Source organism: Lacerta agilis, chromosome 16 (assembly GCF_009819535.1).
Source record: "Lacerta agilis isolate rLacAgi1 chromosome 16, rLacAgi1.pri, whole genome shotgun sequence".
Taxonomy (NCBI): Eukaryota; Metazoa; Chordata; class Lepidosauria; order Squamata; family Lacertidae; genus Lacerta; species Lacerta agilis.
In genome coordinates, this window is record NC_046327.1 from 6,064,120 (window position 1) to 6,080,874 (window position 16,755).

At 47.0% G+C, this 16,755-nt stretch overlaps 1 protein-coding gene across 1 annotated transcript in view; it reads right to left on the minus strand.

Annotated features, from left to right (window-relative positions):
* Positions 1 to 629: 629 nt before the first annotated feature.
* SVEP1 (sushi, von Willebrand factor type A, EGF and pentraxin domain containing 1) overlaps positions 630 to 16,755 on the minus strand; it is a 130,202-nt gene continuing 114,076 nt past the window's right edge. The window contains exons 46-50 of the mRNA XM_033173957.1: positions 16,081 to 16,251; positions 11,038 to 11,133; positions 6,196 to 6,291; positions 2,121 to 2,214; positions 630 to 909 (exon numbers count right to left, since the gene is read on the minus strand). Of these exons, the coding sequence (XP_033029848.1) occupies positions 879 to 909; positions 2,121 to 2,214; positions 6,196 to 6,291; positions 11,038 to 11,133; positions 16,081 to 16,251 (488 nt within the window). The 3' untranslated portion in view covers positions 630 to 878. The remainder of the gene's footprint in view (positions 910 to 2,120; positions 2,215 to 6,195; positions 6,292 to 11,037; positions 11,134 to 16,080; positions 16,252 to 16,755) is intronic.

A 16,755-nucleotide genomic window follows, 5' to 3' on the forward strand; every position in this document is an offset into this window, starting at 1 on the left:
AACCAGAGCAGCGCACGGAAACGCCGTTTACCTTCCCGCCGGAGCGGTACCTATTTATCTACTTGCACTTTGAAGTGCTTTCAAACCGCTAGGTGGGCAGGAGCTGGGACCGAACAACGGGAGCTCACCCCGTGGCAGGGATTTGAATCGCCTACCTTCTGATCAGCAAGCCCTAGATCGGCACCTGGGTCCCTTTTTGCTTATTTAATTCTGAATTGAACGGCAACCAAGCACCACCACAATACGTGTGTGTGTGTGTGTGTGTGTGTGTGTGTGTGTGTGTGTTTTAAATATGTAAGCAATAACTCTACAGTAAAGTGATAATGTGTTGCTTCACACCAGAGCTAATCGTGTGTGTGTGTGTGTGTGTGTGTGTGTGTGTGTGTGTGTGTTATTATTGTGATGGTCAGGTCTGAAAGAATCACACAATTCATTCTCTGTTGTGGGAGGTTGGGAGATGGATTTGTCTCTTTCAAACAGTAGGGTTTCCATGCCACATGAAAAACTGCTTTCGGAAATTGGGGGACGGACAAGTTTGTGTGCTGTGTGTGAACCAGAGAATGACAGGGCACAACTTACGCTCGAGGATTTGCAACAATAATTAAAAAATACTCTCAGTCGACAACATGGTTTGTACATTTGTGTGTGCTGACAGCAGCATATACGATAACACTTCCGCATGTGAAAAAGGTGGTTCTTTTCAAAATAAAAAAGTATTAAGAAAACATCATACAAAATTTTAAAAAGAACATTTAAAAAACTCAAACACGTTGTTGTTTTTAAAAACGAACAAACAAACCCTGCACTGGGTTCGATTTTACAATGCCTGTAAAATACCAGGGTGTGCTGGATCAGACATGGAATGTCCAGAGTTCGTGTTAAAAGTGGTGGAATCCAGATTTCCTTTTCCTAGATTAGCACATAAGGAACAAGACAAAAAGACAGGTTCATTATTAGCGACAGATCATTACATGCGAGGGAAGATGTCTGCCATTATTATTATTATTATTATTATTATTATTATTACAGGTGGGTAGCCGTGTTGGTCTGCCATAGTCGTATCTGAAGAAGTGTGCATGCACACGAAAGCTCATACCAAGAACAAACTCAGTTGGTCTCTAAGGTGCTACTGGAAATTATTATTATTATTATTATTATTATTATTATTATTATTATTATTATTAAGTTTATATACCGCCCTGCACCCAGAGGTCTCAGGGCAGTTCACAGAAAAGTTCACAACATATATAATCAGAATAAAAACAACAACCCATAACGCCCCCCCCCCCCGAAAAGAGACACATATTAAAAGGGTATAGTATGTCAAACAGAACAACCAAAGGCCTGGTTAAAAAGGAACATTTTTGCCTACTGCCTAAAGGTGTGTAATGAAGGCACCAGGAGAACTTCCCTCAGGAGAGCATTCCACAGATGGGGAGCCACTGCAGAGAAGGCCCCGTTCTCATGTTGCCACTCTCCGGATTTGATATCCCGCTTTATCACTACCCGAAGGAGTCTCAAAGCGGCTCACATTCTCCTTTCCCTTCCTCTCCCACAACAAACCCTCTGTGAAGTGAGTGGGGCTGAGAGACTTCAGAGAAGTGTGACTAGCCCAAGGTCACCCAGCAGCTGCATGTGGAGGAGCGGGGAAGCGAACCCGGTTCACCAGATTACGGGACTGCCGCTCTTAACCACTACACCACACTGGCATGCATTCCAGCCAGGCAAAAACACTTGGGTGCAAAATAGGGTGATCAAGGTGTTGGGCCTGGAAGTGAGGCTGGGGAGGAGTTCCAAGGGTCAAAGAAAGAGGTCCAGAGGGCCGCATTCAGCTCCCAAGCTGTTCTACGGTGGAACCATCTCCCTTGGTGGACTCTCCTTCCTTGGAGGTTTCTAAGCAGAGGTTGAATGGCCACCTGTCCTGGATGCTTTAGCTGAGATTCCTGCATTGCCAGGGGCTTGGACTCAATAACCCTTGGGGTGCCTTCCAACTCAACAATTCTAGGATTCTATGATTCTACATTCTCCAGCCCCGTTGTAAGTGGCCGTGTGTATTTATTTCAAAGGACAGAGAGGCCAGAATTTGGGACGAAACTCTTAAACCAAAACTACATACATACCTAGAGCAGTCGTGTCCAGTCCAAGGTGAAGAGCAATGGCACCGATCTGGTCGTATGCATTTCCCACCATTTAAGCATGGAGACTTGCAGACAGCTGTGTTATTAGAAGACCACAGATCCACATTAGCATTTGTTTGCATCACGGGTGGCTAACCCGCGGGCCTTCCAGATGTTGAAGGGCCACACTGGATGATGGGTGTTGTAGTCCCAACAACATCTGGGAGGGGGGGAAGACGCTGGCTAGCCGTCCCAGTTTACATTGCGGCTGGTATAATTGCTTACACATAACCGTTTGCAACCGAGCAAGTTTTCAGCCAGTTTAACTGCATGGCTTGCAATGATAATGCAAGCAGATGTGTCTTTTAAAAATAGTAATAAACAAATGGAAGGATTCCGTACATCAGTTTTGAAAACTCCACTGGTTTTTGTTCTGTTCATGTGGACGCAAAACAAATGGAGATCTAGGGAGGAACTTCCAGTGGCTAGTGGAAGCGACCAGTTTGCCCTTCATAGCTCTGCCTCTTTATTCCTATGTCTTCCCATATGTACAGGTGAAACTCGAAAAATTAGAATATGGTGGAAAAGTCCATTTATGTAAGCAATTGTTTTCATTAGCTACTGGAGTTTAATATATGAGATAGACTCATGACATGCAAAGCGAGATATGTCAAGCCTTTGCTTGTTATAAATGTGATGATTATGGCGTACAGCTGATGAGAACCCCAAAGTTGAAATTGTTAATTTGGGGTTCTCATCAGCTGTACGCCATAATCATCACAACTAGAAGAAATAGAGGCTTGACATATCTCGCTTTGCATGTCATGAGTCTATCTCATATATTAGTTTCACCTTGTAAGTTGAATTACTGAAAGAAACGAACCTTTTCACAATATTCTACTTTTTCGAGTTTCACCTGTACATTTCCATTGTTGGCATAGGCCTCAGCCTCTCTCTGCACTGCTTCGCTTTTTCTCATGCATTGTCCTTTTCTTCTTTTGGCTGCTGAAAAAGAGAGAAGGAACCACCCACCCGCTTTTTCCCCAAACCCTTTCTTCAGAAAAGTAAGGCAGGAATCGTGACAAACTTCAGGGAGGTTTCTACCAGAGCTCCCCGCCGTGTCACCCGACTTTCGTTCCTTGAGAACAGAAAATATTTACACATAGGCTGAGGATGAATTTGCACATGCAAAATAGGGCTTATTTATCTATGGCGCAAACTTATTGTGACGGCTGCAGATTAAAGGGATCCGAAGTGCCTGACAGACGTGAAGGGATCATGACAGCAAAAGTCAGCTGTTGTTTTTTTGTTTCCAGAAACATACATTTTAAACCAATTCTCTAAACCTGCATGTGCGGAATCCATCTCGGTTCTTATAACCCAGAAAATAGGGAATGGGGGATTTTTTTTTAAAAAAAAAAAGAGAGAGAAAGGTACAGAAAACAAATAGTTGAAAAATGCAATGATTTGATAAGGACTTCTCTGTTTATTGATAACTGAACGTGGATGTAAAGAAGGGAAAGGGGCAGAAACTCTGTGAAAACTGTGATACTATAAGGAACAGCATGTAGCTGAACTATAAGGGACAAATAATTAAGGAACTAATCTCACTCAGTAGGAATAGTGCCCAAATAGCCATGTGATAGCTATAGTGGTTTCACTGAGCTAGCTATTTAATTGTCCGGAAAATGGGCAGAGAGATATAACCCTAGCATTTCCTGTTAAATCTGAGACACAAAAACTAGGTCTGATCAGAACAAATAACTGAGACTGCAATCCTATGACTGTTTACTTAGAAGTCCAACAGTTTTTCCCTCGGGGCTTACACCTCATAGGACTGCAACCAAAGACAAACTGCAAGTCCTAATTAAGGAGTTTATTTTTTTTAAAAAAAACATTGGCACAATCGTCTCAAGACAATACATAATGGATGCCTCAAATATTACAGATTTGGAAACGGAGGGCAAATACATTCAACTGCGACCCTCGTGAGTTTGTGACACACATTTACATTTTTAAAGTATGCTTAAAGACGCAGGTGGTGCTGGGGGTTAAACCACAGAGCCTAGGGCTTGCCGATCAGAAGGTCGGCGGTTCGAATCCCCGCCACAGGGTGAGCTCCCGTTGCTCGGTCCCAGCTCCTGCCCACCTAGCAGTTCAAAAGAACATCAAAAGTGCAAGTAGATAAATAGGTACCGCTCCAGCGGGAAGGTAAACGGCGTTTCCGTGCGCTGCTCTGGTTTGCCAGAAGCGGCTTTGTCATGCTGGCCACGTGACCCGGAAGCTGTACGCCGGCTCCCTCGGCCAGTAAAGCGAGATGAGCGCCACAACCCCAGAGTTGTCCATGACTGGACCTAATGGCCAGGTCCCTTTACCTTTAAAATTATTTCAAGTGTGCACTTAAACCAGGGGGGAGTCCAAAGGGTGGCTCTCAAGGCATTTTTGGCGACCCTCAGTGACATTTGATGCCCCCCTAGCCCTCCCGCTGCCTTCCCAAAGCCATGTAAGCAAGGCGCTGGGTTTGGGGAAGGAGGTGCGAGGCCTCTGGTAGGACCCCCATGTCTTCCTGCCTCCTTCCCAAAGCCTAGTTAGCGATTTCCCAGTTTTGGGAAGGAGGTGGGAGGGCTCTAGGGCCTACAGGGCCCTCAAGTCTCCTTCCCAAAGTTCCCGTGCCTCACTTAGCCAGCTTTGGGAAGAAAGCAGCATGTGGGCTCTGTGGGGTGTGTGCTTCAAATTCCACCTCCCCCCCACAAGGCAGTGTGTACCCCTCCCTTGGTTCTGTGTCAAAGTACTCTTGCAGCCCACTTGGTATGAAAAGTTGGACCACCTTGACCTGAGGTAAAAGGTAAAGGTAAAGGACCCCTGGATGGTTAAGTCCAGTCAAAGGTGACTATAGGGTTGAGGCGCTCATCTCGCTTTCAGGCCGAGGGAGCCAGCCTTTGTCCACAGACAGCTTTTCCAGGTCATGTGGCCAGCATGACTAAACCAAATCTGGCGCAACGGGACACCGTGATGGAAGTCAGAGTGCACAGAAACGCCGTTTACCTTCCCGCTGCACCGGTACCTATTTATCAACTTGCCCTGGTGTGCTTTCGAACTGCTAGGTTGGCAGGAGCTGGGACAGAGCAACGGGAGCTCACCCCGTCACGGGGATTTGAACCGCTGACTTTCTGATTGCAAGCCCAAGAGGCTCAGTGGTTGAGATCATAGCTCACTTAAAAAAAATATACACACTTAAAAAAAACCCCTGTGACTTGGTATACCAACTGGGAAACGTTGTACGTAGATTTTATAGCTGAATGGTCTTTGTGAACGTTTACACTGCTACGAGTGTTTGCGGAAACATCCTTGCTGGAAAACTTTCCTTGCAAGACCAGTTAAGAAAAACACTCATTTATAATAATAATGTAAAATGTTTAATTAAGCTTATGTGTCGGTCTTTCCAAAGGATCAGAGTCTAAAGAAGCATAGCATGCATTCTAAGCCTCGGTAATTAGCATGTATGTCAAAGCTAATTAGCTGAGGCACATTTCCTGGGTTGGTGTTTTGGACTTGGCAAGCCTAGCCGAATCAACAAGTGTCGATGAAACTTCTTTTGAGATGTGTCTGCCTGGGGTGGGGAGATGAACCATCAGGAGTTCAAAGCATTCAAGGAAAAAGGTGTTGGTATGTAAATAATTGGAGCCCCACCCCCTGTAGATAATGAGGGCTTAGTTTAGGGAGTGATGTAACCAGGAAGCACAGAAGGTGAGCTGGGATGTGCTTTCAAAGCAAGGAAGGCCGCAGAGAACGGATGCTGATGCTGCAATCATGGAATAAGCTGGTGACTTTAGGGGTGCTGCTGCCGTAAGCCCCTTCATCAAAAGCTTCAGGTTGCATATGTGTGTAAATAAGCAATATATCATAAAGACACCACAGACTCCTCGGTGCCTGGAACCCCTGAAGTCTCAGTATACTGGGGTGGCATGCAACGATAAGATTACGACATCGTCCCTCAAAGCTTCCCAGGAACAATTACAGATCAGCATAACAGATGTTGCTGTTAGATAGCGGGAGGCACAAAGGGAGACGGGTTTACCCTGGTGGCAACGGGATCCGGTCCACCCTGCTTGGCAGTCACACTGGTAAGGAGCCACACAGCGACCTCCGTTCAGACAATGCAGGATGCAGATTGCTAAAGAGAAGATGGAAAAGGGGGGGGGGGGAAGTACCAGAGAAAATGAATGCATCAATATTAGGACCAGAAAAACCACTTCCATAAAGTGGGATGATTGAACTCAGGGGTGTAGCAAGCGGGGGGCGGAGGGGGCGGGGCCCCCGGGCAGTGCCCCTGCTGGGGGTGACACATTGGGAGCAGCCCCGCCCCCTGGGCTTTTTTTTTTTTTTACTTTTTTTACTTTTTTTTTTTTTTTTTTACTTTTTAGGCTATTTTCGGCACTGCCGGGGTGGAGCCGCAGGGGCGGCCAGCAAGGAGGGGTGTCACCCCCCCCTCACTGGCCGCCCCTGCGGCTCCGCCCCGGCAGCGCCGAAAATAGCCCCTCCTTCCAGCGGCGGAGCTCGGCACGGAGGCAAGGGGCGGGCCAGCGAGGAGGGACATCCTTCCTTGCTGGCCCGTCCCTCTCCCTGCCCCGTCTTGCGCTCTGCCAAGGGAGCCCAGGCAGCAGATTCGGGAGTCTTTGCAGCCCGCAAAGACTCCCGAATCTGCTGCCCAGCACCCCTTCGTGCAGCGGCTGCCCACGTAGGCACGAGCAGACGCGACATAAAGGGGTGCGGGCGGCGGCTTCGGGAATCTTCCGAAGCAGCCGCCCGGCACCCCTGGGGGCGGGGCGTTGCGTGCGTCATGACATCATAATGCACGCACTGCGATGCCCTGCCCCCAGGGGTGCCTCTTGGCTTCCCGCCCCGGGCAGCCAAGGGGCTAAGAACGCCCCTGATTGAACTAAAATGCCCAGGCTTTAAAAAAACATATGTTTTACAAACGTTTCCCTCCAGCTTACTCTGTTCAATCACATTGTCTTTATACAATTCCCAACTTGCACTTTCATCAGCAACCTTTAACTCTTTTTTGAGTTAAGCGGCACATGAGATATCAGCGGCCGGCAGCATCCTTGACATTAGATCCTTTACAAACTGCGATGACATTAGATAAGGCATTCTTAAGCCTCCCTCCCAGGATGCTACTACTATTCCAAGCCAAAGGGGGGGGGGAAGAAGAAAACATGAACTTTGATAGATCTAGACAGCTGTCCGTTCCTTTCCTTACAAAAGAGAGTTGAAAAGTGAATTGCAGTGGCAGATTGCAAGAGTACAAAAGCAGTCCCTAAGTGTTGGAGTCCCGGAGCATCGCTGTCGACACTAAGCTAAGGAAAAGAGTGGCGACATGCCAAATGCAAGCAGAGCTGTCAACCTTCCTTTTTTTTTGCAATGGGAAATGGCGCTGGAATAAGGGAATTTCCCGCAAAAAAAGGAAAAGTTGACAGCTATGGGCCAGAGCTGTGTGTCTGCTCCACCTTTGACTGATCTGTTTACGCATAATGGGGAGGGGGCAGGCAGATCAAGAATATTGCTTTAGAAACTTCCATTAGAAAAGCTAAATTTTGCGATCGGTATAGAGCATACAAGTTGGAAGACTTGTATTTGTTTGGATTGCAAACATCAAACAGCTTCTAAACATTTATAATTGATAATAATAATAATAATAATAATAATAATAATAATAATAATAATAAATATAAATATTTATACCCCGCCCATCTGGCTGGGTTTCCCCAGCCACTCTGGGCGGCTTCCAACAGAATGTTAAAATACAGTAATCTATTAAACATTTACAGGTAGGTAGCCGTGTTGGTCTGCCATAGCCAAAACAAAATAAAATAAAAAATTCCTTCCAGTAGCACCTTAGAGACCAACTAAGTTTGTTCTTGGTATGAGCTTTCGTGTGCATGCACACGAAAACTCATACCAAGAACAAACTTAGTTGGTCTCTATTAAACATTAAAAGCTTCCCTAAACAGAGCAGCTTTTAGATGTAAATGTAAATAGTTACTTTAAACCATGGGCATAGAGGCATATATATTTTTCTGTACAGGGGGAAAAGACATGTTGGCTGTTATCCATTTAAGTTTTAATCGCAGCAAACCTATAGAAATCAATGAACCAAAATTACGGAGGATTTCAGTGACTTGCTTTTGCAAATGTTCCATCAATGCAAGCATTACCTCTTGCTTGTTGGAAAGATGTCCTCTCTTCCTCCCATTCCTTGCACTGTTCCAGGTGTTCTCCTGACTCCCGTAGACCATTGTGGTGGGATGGGGGAGAGAGGCAAAGGGGGGGGGGGCGGCATTCAGGGCCGGATTTAGGGTTGATGAGGCCCTAAGCTACTGAAGGTAATGGGGCCCTTTATATGTCCTGCTGCCCTTTGTCAACAACAAATTGTCGCTGTTTTTTGTGTGTTGAATATATGCTATATGGTAATTTATGGACCTAATAGGTATCTAAAGCCATTTGCACATGCAGAATGTAGGCACCCTATATATAGAAATGAGCAAACCAGTGATATTTTAGGGAGCAGGGTAGCAGGCGGGGCCCATTCCTTACATCATAGGAGCATACACAACACAAAACACTGTTGGTGCCTGTAGGTTTTATTTTATGAAGAGTTTGGATTTGATATCCCGCTTTATCACTACCCGAAGGCGTCTCAAAGCGGCTCACATTCTCCTTTCCCTTCCTCCCCCACAACAAACACTCTGTGAGGTGAGTGGGGCTGAGAGACTTCAGAGAAGTGTGACTAGCCCAAGGTCACCCAGCAGCTGCATGTGGAGGAGCGGAGACGCGAACCCGGTTCACCAGATTATGAGTCTACCGCTCTTAACCACTACACCACACTGGCTCTCTTATTTGTTTTTTATCTTATATTTTGGAAATGTACACCCAGTTTTTCCCTTTATATTTTTGGGGGGCCCTCAAGAGAGTGGGGCCCTAAGCTATAACTTCTTTAGCTTATACGTAAATCCAGCACTGGGGGCATTGCACTGGTGGAAATTCTTACGTGGGCTTCTGCTAGCAGAGCCAGTTAGTCATGTTCATTAATTTCAGAGGATCTTCTCTGAGCGAAACGTAGCTCCATACCGCCCATTGCATTTCCCGTGCAATATAGGACGAACCCTTTTAAAAGAAAAAGCCCCGACAAGACTGTGTCATTTCCATTTGCTTTGGCAGCTGGAGCACCGAATGCGCCTGACTTGGTTCTCTTTCAACTGCCTGCTTGGCTTTCGCTCTCTGAAGTGCAAATTCTGGCTCGGAGTTGTTTAGACTCTCTTTATCTTTTGTGTATAATCCGTTCACCTGGTTACAAAAAACGCTAGCAAACGAAGATCGTGTACACTGGATGCTCCTTTTAATATTTACACTGCTGCTCTGCGTATCTCAAACGATCTGAACTTGGCGCGTGCAGACAGGGAAGAACTTTTGCGACTACATTTTATTACGTTTGCTATATCTACTTAGTGCAATATCTACGTAGGTGTACATCTCACTGGGTTCAATGGGGGTTATTTCCAAGGTAAGCGTGTTGATAGGACTGTGGCCTCAGTATTTCATTAAAGGTAAAGGTAAAGGGACCCCTGACCATTAGGTCCAGCTGTGTCTGACTCTGGGATTGCGCCGCTCATTTCACTTTATTGGCCGATGGAGCCGGCGTACAGCTTCCAGGTCATGTGGCCAGCATGACTAAGCCGCTTCTGGTGAACCAGAGCAGCGCACGGAAACGCCATTTACCTTCCCGCTGGAGCTGTACCTATTTATCTACTTGCACTATGACGCGCTTTCGAACTGCTAGGTTGGCAGGAGCAGGGACCGAGCAGCGGGAGCTCACGCCGTCGTGGAGATTCGAACCGCCGACCTTCTGATCAGCAAGCCCTAGGCTCTGTGGTTTAACCTACAGCGCCACCTGCGTCCCAGTATTTCCTTAGAGATGGGTTATTTCTAGGGTTTTGCTGTAGATAGATGACCATCGCTGAGGGATGCATGATTGGCACGAACCAATAATGATACAGGATAGTGAGGAGATGGGAGTCCAAACTTCTCCGTGGAAGATTTAACTTTTCACTATTCTGGACTGATTCTGACAAGCACTGAAAAGGCCAGTAATGTGGACGGAAATTTAGGATGCATACAGTCGTATGATTATCGTTTTCCAAAGCAACTACTCTATTCCGAACTTAAAAATGGAAAGTGTAATGCTGGTGGTCAACAAAAGAGGTTTAAAGACTGTTTCAAGGCAAATCCTAAAAAAAATGTAGTATAAACACCAACAATTGGGAAACACTGGCCTGCAAGTGCTCCAGTTGGAGAACAACCTTTACCAAAGGTGTCATGGGCTTTGAAGACACTCAAACTCAGGACGAAAGGGAGAAACGTGCTAAGAGGAAGGCACGATTGGTGAACCCTCACTGTGATCAACTCCCGCCAGGAAACCAATGTCCCCACTGTGGAAGGACGTGTGGATCCAGAATTGGCCTCCACAGCCACTTACAGACTCATTGTTAAAACCATGTTTATGGAATACAATCTTACTCGGCTACGAGGGATCGCCAAAGAAAGAAGACGACCTTGGAAGTAAAATGGAACCCGTTCCGGAAGTCTGTTCAACTTCCCGAACGTTCGAAAACCAAATCACGGCTTCTGATTGGCTGCAGGAAGCTCCTGAAGTCAACCGGAAGCTGCGGAAGTCCCGTCAGACGTTCAGCTTCCAAAAACAGTCCGCAACCAGGAACAGTCACTTCCAGGTTTGCAACGTTCGGGTGCCAAAATGTTCAGGAACTAAGCTGTTGACTTCCAAGGTACGACTGTAATTTCAAGTGCTTAAGGTGGGTAGCACACACAGATTTTTTAAAAAAATAATAATAAAGGTACATACGCTCTTCACAGAGACGCCCCATCCATCCATCTGGGCAAGAACACACATTTGGTCTCTCACAGACGCCGCCATTCTGACACGGGAACCGGCAAATAGCTGGAAAGGGGAGCAGCACCAGGTTAGAGAACGTGGGACAGTGAAAGCAGAGGATGCACTACGGAACAGGACACATTCCATTCATTCTTGGCACTAGGTGGTTTCTAGGCAAAGTAGGTTTCCTTCCTTGTAAGGTTTATCTGGTACAGAATACTGGATGAGCACCTTAATTAGTAGCCAGGAAGTCTTCAGCCACTGAATTCATTTTGTCAGGTTACCCTGTCAGCCTGAGCCCCCAGCTGCAACACGGGAATATATTTTATTTATTTCCTATGGTTAGACCTCGTCTTTCCTGCAAGGAGCTCAAGGTGGCACAGTTTGTTGCCTTTCCCCATTTTATCAACCTGACAGCCCTGTAAGGTAGGCTTGCCAGAGAGAAGGTGACTGTCCCAGGTCAGCCAGCGAGTTTCGTGGCTGAGTGGTTGATTTATTCTTTGGTCTCCTATGTGGGGATGTAATCCATTGGAACAATCAAATGCAACATTCCTTATTTCCCTAGAGTGGGCACAGGCAGGGGGACATCCAGTCGGTGTAACTTCCCGTTCCACTGGTCTGGAGCAACCCCCCCCCCTGCATGTGATCTGGGAGATGGATGTGGCCCTGGCTGACTCCATAAAAGAGCCAAGTCACATAGCCATTTTATCAGTCTTGTCGTCTCTCGCTTGCTTGCTGCTCTTTTGCTGCCATGTTGCTCTCCTGCAGCCATTTTGTTATCTTCATGTAACTTTGCTGTCTGCTGGCTCTCAGCTAGCAGCACATGAGCTCAATCTCCATATGAGATGAACTCATTGTTTGTGTAACCACTAAGTAAAGCCTGCCTTTCTGGGATCAAACTGTGAACTGAAATGTGAGTAAAATTCTTGTTACTTTCAAGGAATGACTCTTGTGTCTTTATTCATTTAAGAGGGATCGAAAGGAGACACCAGGAATGATCCATCTGGGCAAGCCATATTGGATTGCTTCAGTGGCGTAGCAAGCCTCTGTGCTGCTGGGGGCAGCGGCAGTGCAGAGGCACCCCCCTGGGGGAGGGGCATGGTGCGTGCGCCGTGACGTCGTCGTGATGTCACGACGCACGTGGATGCAGAAAGGGGGAATTCCCCCCTTCCCGTGGCTTTTTTTTAGCGGGGGGTGGTGGCCAGCGAGGAGGGGGTGACAAGCGTGACACCCCCCCTCGCTGGCCCGCCCCCCCCACTGAAAAAAGCGGCGGAAAGGGGAAAAAGAGAAGCAGAACAGGCGCTTGGATGCGCCTGCTCTGCTTCCTTTCCCCCCCTCCCAGCGGTTTTTTCGGCGGGGATGGGCCAGCAAAGAGGGGGTGTCATGCCAGCGTGACACCCCCTCCTTGCTGGCCCACCCCCTGCCGAAAAATAGCCACTGGAAGGGGGGAAAGGCGACATGCCTCCGTTCGGGGCTGCCCAGCGGGGCGGGGTGGGAGGGGCTGGCCAAAGTGTCACCCCCCTCTCCCCTGGAACTAGGGGCGGCCCGCCCCCCGCCCCCCTTGCAATGCCCCTGGATTGCTTAACTAAAGAGATTCAAACGAATCTGCAAACTAGCTTCCTGTGATATTGAGGGGAATCTGCTCTGCTACACCAGCCACCAGCGTGAGTGAAGGAAGGATAATACATATTCTATATATCCTTTCATACTCTCCTTAACATTCCCACATCCTAGGCCTTAGTCCAACACTCTACCCAGCTGTCACCAACAGGGTGCATTCCAGATGTTGCCGAACTACAACTCTTGTCATCCCTGGACTTAAGCCATGCTGGGAGTCTAACAGCATCAGGAAAGCACAACATTGACTTTTTCACTGTAGGTAATATTGGCTTATTTTTTTTACAGAGTTTCTGTAAATTCAGGATTATTGAAATAATGTCAGAGAAATACCGGTACTTGGCACAGTTAGGAAAAAGTAGGTCTTACATTTGCTGAAACATGCTATAAATATGTATACAGAAGAACATGCATATGCACTGCTGCCCTCTAGTGGATTCAATGTTTGACCTACTTCAATCTTTTTCAGTAGGTTAATAATAATCACCTTCTGGCAAATAGAAGGGGAAGAAATGGAGGCAGTGGGAGATTTGACTTTCTTGGGTTCCATGATCACTGCATATGGTGACGGCAGTCATGAAATTAAAAGACGTCTGCTTCCTGGGAGGAAAGCAGTGACAAACTAGACAGCATCTTAAAAAGCAGAGACATCACCTTGCCGACAAAGGTCCATATAGTTAAAGCTATGGTTTTCCCAGTAGTAATGTACGGAAGTGAGAGCTGGACCATAAAGAAGGCTGATCGCCGAAGAATTGATGCTTTTGAATTATGGTGCTGGAGGAGACTCTTGAGAGTCCCATGGACTGCAAGAAGATCAGACCTATCCATTCTGAAGGAAATCAGGCCTGAGTGCTCACTGGAAGGGCAGATCCTGAAGCTGAGGCTCCAGTACTTTGGCCACCTCATGAGGAGAGAAGACTCCCTGGAAAAGACCCTGATGCTGGGAAAGATGGAGGGCACAAGGAGAAGGGGACGACAGAGGATGAGATGGTTGGACAGTGTTCTCGAAGCGACTGGCATGGGTTTGGCCAAAATGCGGGAGGCAGTGAAGGATAGGGGTGGCTGACGTGCTCTGGTCCATGGGGTCACGAAGAGTCGGACACGACTAAATGACTAAGCAATAAAAATAATAACATAACATCACATCACATCACCACAACACAACACAACACAAAATATTCTGGACCTGGGACCCACCCAGCCAGGTGAATCTCTGTGATTTGGATCCAGTTTCAATTTACTGGTCCACATCCACCCAATTACTGGCTTCAGAAGAAGAAGAAGAAGAGTTTGGATTTGATATCCCACTCTTTACTACCCGAAGGAGTCTCAAAGCGGCTAACATTCTCCTTTCCCTTCCTCCCCCACAACAAACACTCTGTGAGGTGAGTGGGGCCGAGAGACTTCAGAGAAGTGTGACTAGCCCAAGGTCACCCAGCAGCTGCATGTGGAGGAGCGGAGACGCGAACCCGGTTCCCCAGATTACGAGTCTGCCGCTCTTAACCACTACACCAAACTGGCTCTCTCTTGATATTGGTGGAACAGAGTGGATGTTTTCTGGGTATTGTGAGTGTGACACAGTGCTCAGATTCGTTCCGCATTAGACGCTGTGCTTCACACGAGTTTGATAAGAGGTTCTCCCTCAAGGATGTGCAGAATATACCGTATTTTTCGCTCCATAGGGCGCACCAGACCATAGGGTGCACCTTCTTTTTAGAGGAGGAAACAAGAAAAAAAAAATATTTTTCTGGTTTTTCTCCTCTAAAAGCCCTGTTTTGTTTTTTTTGAGGATCAGCTAAAGTTTTGCAACTAGGAGTGAGCTGCTGACTACTGTATTGGTTTTTCCCTTGAGGTTACTTGGAGTCACACTAAGTCTTACTGTCACGAATCCAATGGACAACTCCAGAGTTGCCAGAATATGACAGGTAGTCTGCTCAGAAACAGGCCCGACTTAAAAGTACTCACACTGCATTTTTATTTGTAAGACTCGTATTAGTTAATATATCATTAATTGGGTTAGAATGTATTGATTTTGCAGACCTGGGGCATTTCTTAATACTATTTATTGGTGCTAAAGCCCTACAGGTTTCACGTGAGTCATTGATGCCGACTGCTTTCATGCTGCTTCTGATGTAGGCCCTTCAAAGGCTTAGCGGCTGGAGGTCTTTTTGCAATGCAAATAGTCTGCATTATTTATAATACACATCTTATTTTCTCTCTATTTTATTTTTATTTTTAAAAGCTCTCTGGGACATGAATCAGGAGAACACAGGACCCTTTCTGCCTTTGGTCCTTTTTCTATTACTCATTTTTTGGGTAGAAAGGCAAGGATGAATAATGCACAATATTTAATAGATTAAAGAGTCGCATACAATAAAGCCAGCTGTTATTTCTTTTTGTAGATGCTCAATGTTTGCTGGGGATGGATAACCACACAAATTGCTGCATGCAGCTGGATTGGGGCAATGTGCAGGTCAGTATAAGACTGCCATAGGTAAAGGTAAAGGGATCCCTGGCCATTAGGTCCAGTCATGTCCGACAGGGGTTGCGGCGCTCATCTCACTTTACTGGCCAAGAGAGCCGGTGTACAGCTTCCGGTCATGAGGCCAGCATGACTAAGCCGCTTCTGGTGAACCAGAGCAGTGCACGGAAACGGCGTTTACCTTCCCGCTGGAGTGGTACCTATTTATCTACTTGCACTTTGACGTGCTTTCAAACTGCTAGGTGGGCAGGAGCTGGGAAGTTTTTAATGTTTGATGTTTCATTGTGTTTTTAATAATCTGTTGGGAGCTGCCCAGAGTGGCTGGGGAAACCCAGCCAAATGGGCAGGGTATTAATAATAATAATAATAATAATAATAATAATAATAATAATAATAATAATAATAATATATAGACAGTGCTTCTTTAGCAGTGGACACTGGGGAAACCTCTGGAAAAATCTTTTTAGAGGGCGCCTATCATACAATTGGAGGGACGTGGGTGGCGCTGTGGGTTAAACCACGAGCCTAGGGCTTGCCGATCGGAAGGTTGGCGGTTTGAATCCCCGTGACGGGGTGAGCTCCCGTTGCTCAGTCCCTGGTCCTGTCAACCTAGCAGTTTGAAAGCACATCAAAGTGCAAGTAGATAAACAGGTACTGCTCCGGCAGGAAGGTAAACGGCGTTTCCGTGCGCTGCCCTGGTTCGCCAGAAGCGGCTTTGTCATGCTGGCCACATGACCCGGAAGCTGTATGCCGGCTCCCTCGGCCAGTAAAGCGAGATGAGCGCCGCAAACCCAGAGTCATCCACGACTGGACCTAATGGTCAGGGGTCCCTTTACCTTTACCTATCATACAATTGCTAGAGAATGTGGCAGGATGGGCCTCTGGCACAGTTGTTAGGGCAAAGGCCTATTTACCTCTGCAAGCTGGTGGTGTTGTCCAGGTTGCGTTCTCCAAACAAACGCTTCGGAGGGAGCCTTCCAGCATGTACCCGCTGTAGCACGAGTATGTCACCACATCTCCGTACTGATAAAACGTTCCCCGAACCAAAGCATTTGCCACGTGAGCCGGTGGTCCACAAGATATCTCTAAACAGACACAATAACGAAACTGTGATTTAAATGGTAAAGCACGTCACAAATTGACTCTGAAAAGACTATTCAGGGAGCTTGGGGGGGGGCGGGGCGGGATTAGTCTGAATATCATATTTGACTTCAGCATTTATGGATGTGCAAGCATGCCTGACTTCCAGGCACATGGTTGTTTGCATATGGATTTGGTTGGCAGGCTGGGGCTCCTTATATCTTCCCATATGGTCCCTCCCAGCTGCTGCTCAAATCAGAAAGGTGGGTGGGGCTGTCCACTTGTCAATCAGCTGGCGTAAGGACACATGGCACTTTGAAGCCCCAACAGCCAAGGAGTTCATTGGGACTTCAAAGCACCGGCTACTCCCTCCATTTGCACTGTGTGTAGGGCCGAGTGGGGCCCCCCAGGCACAGCACAGAACAGTGAGGGGGTGCCTACATGGGGGTGCCTTCTTGCGCCCCGGCACAATCTTGCACCCAGGGCCATGGCCCCCCACACTACGCCCT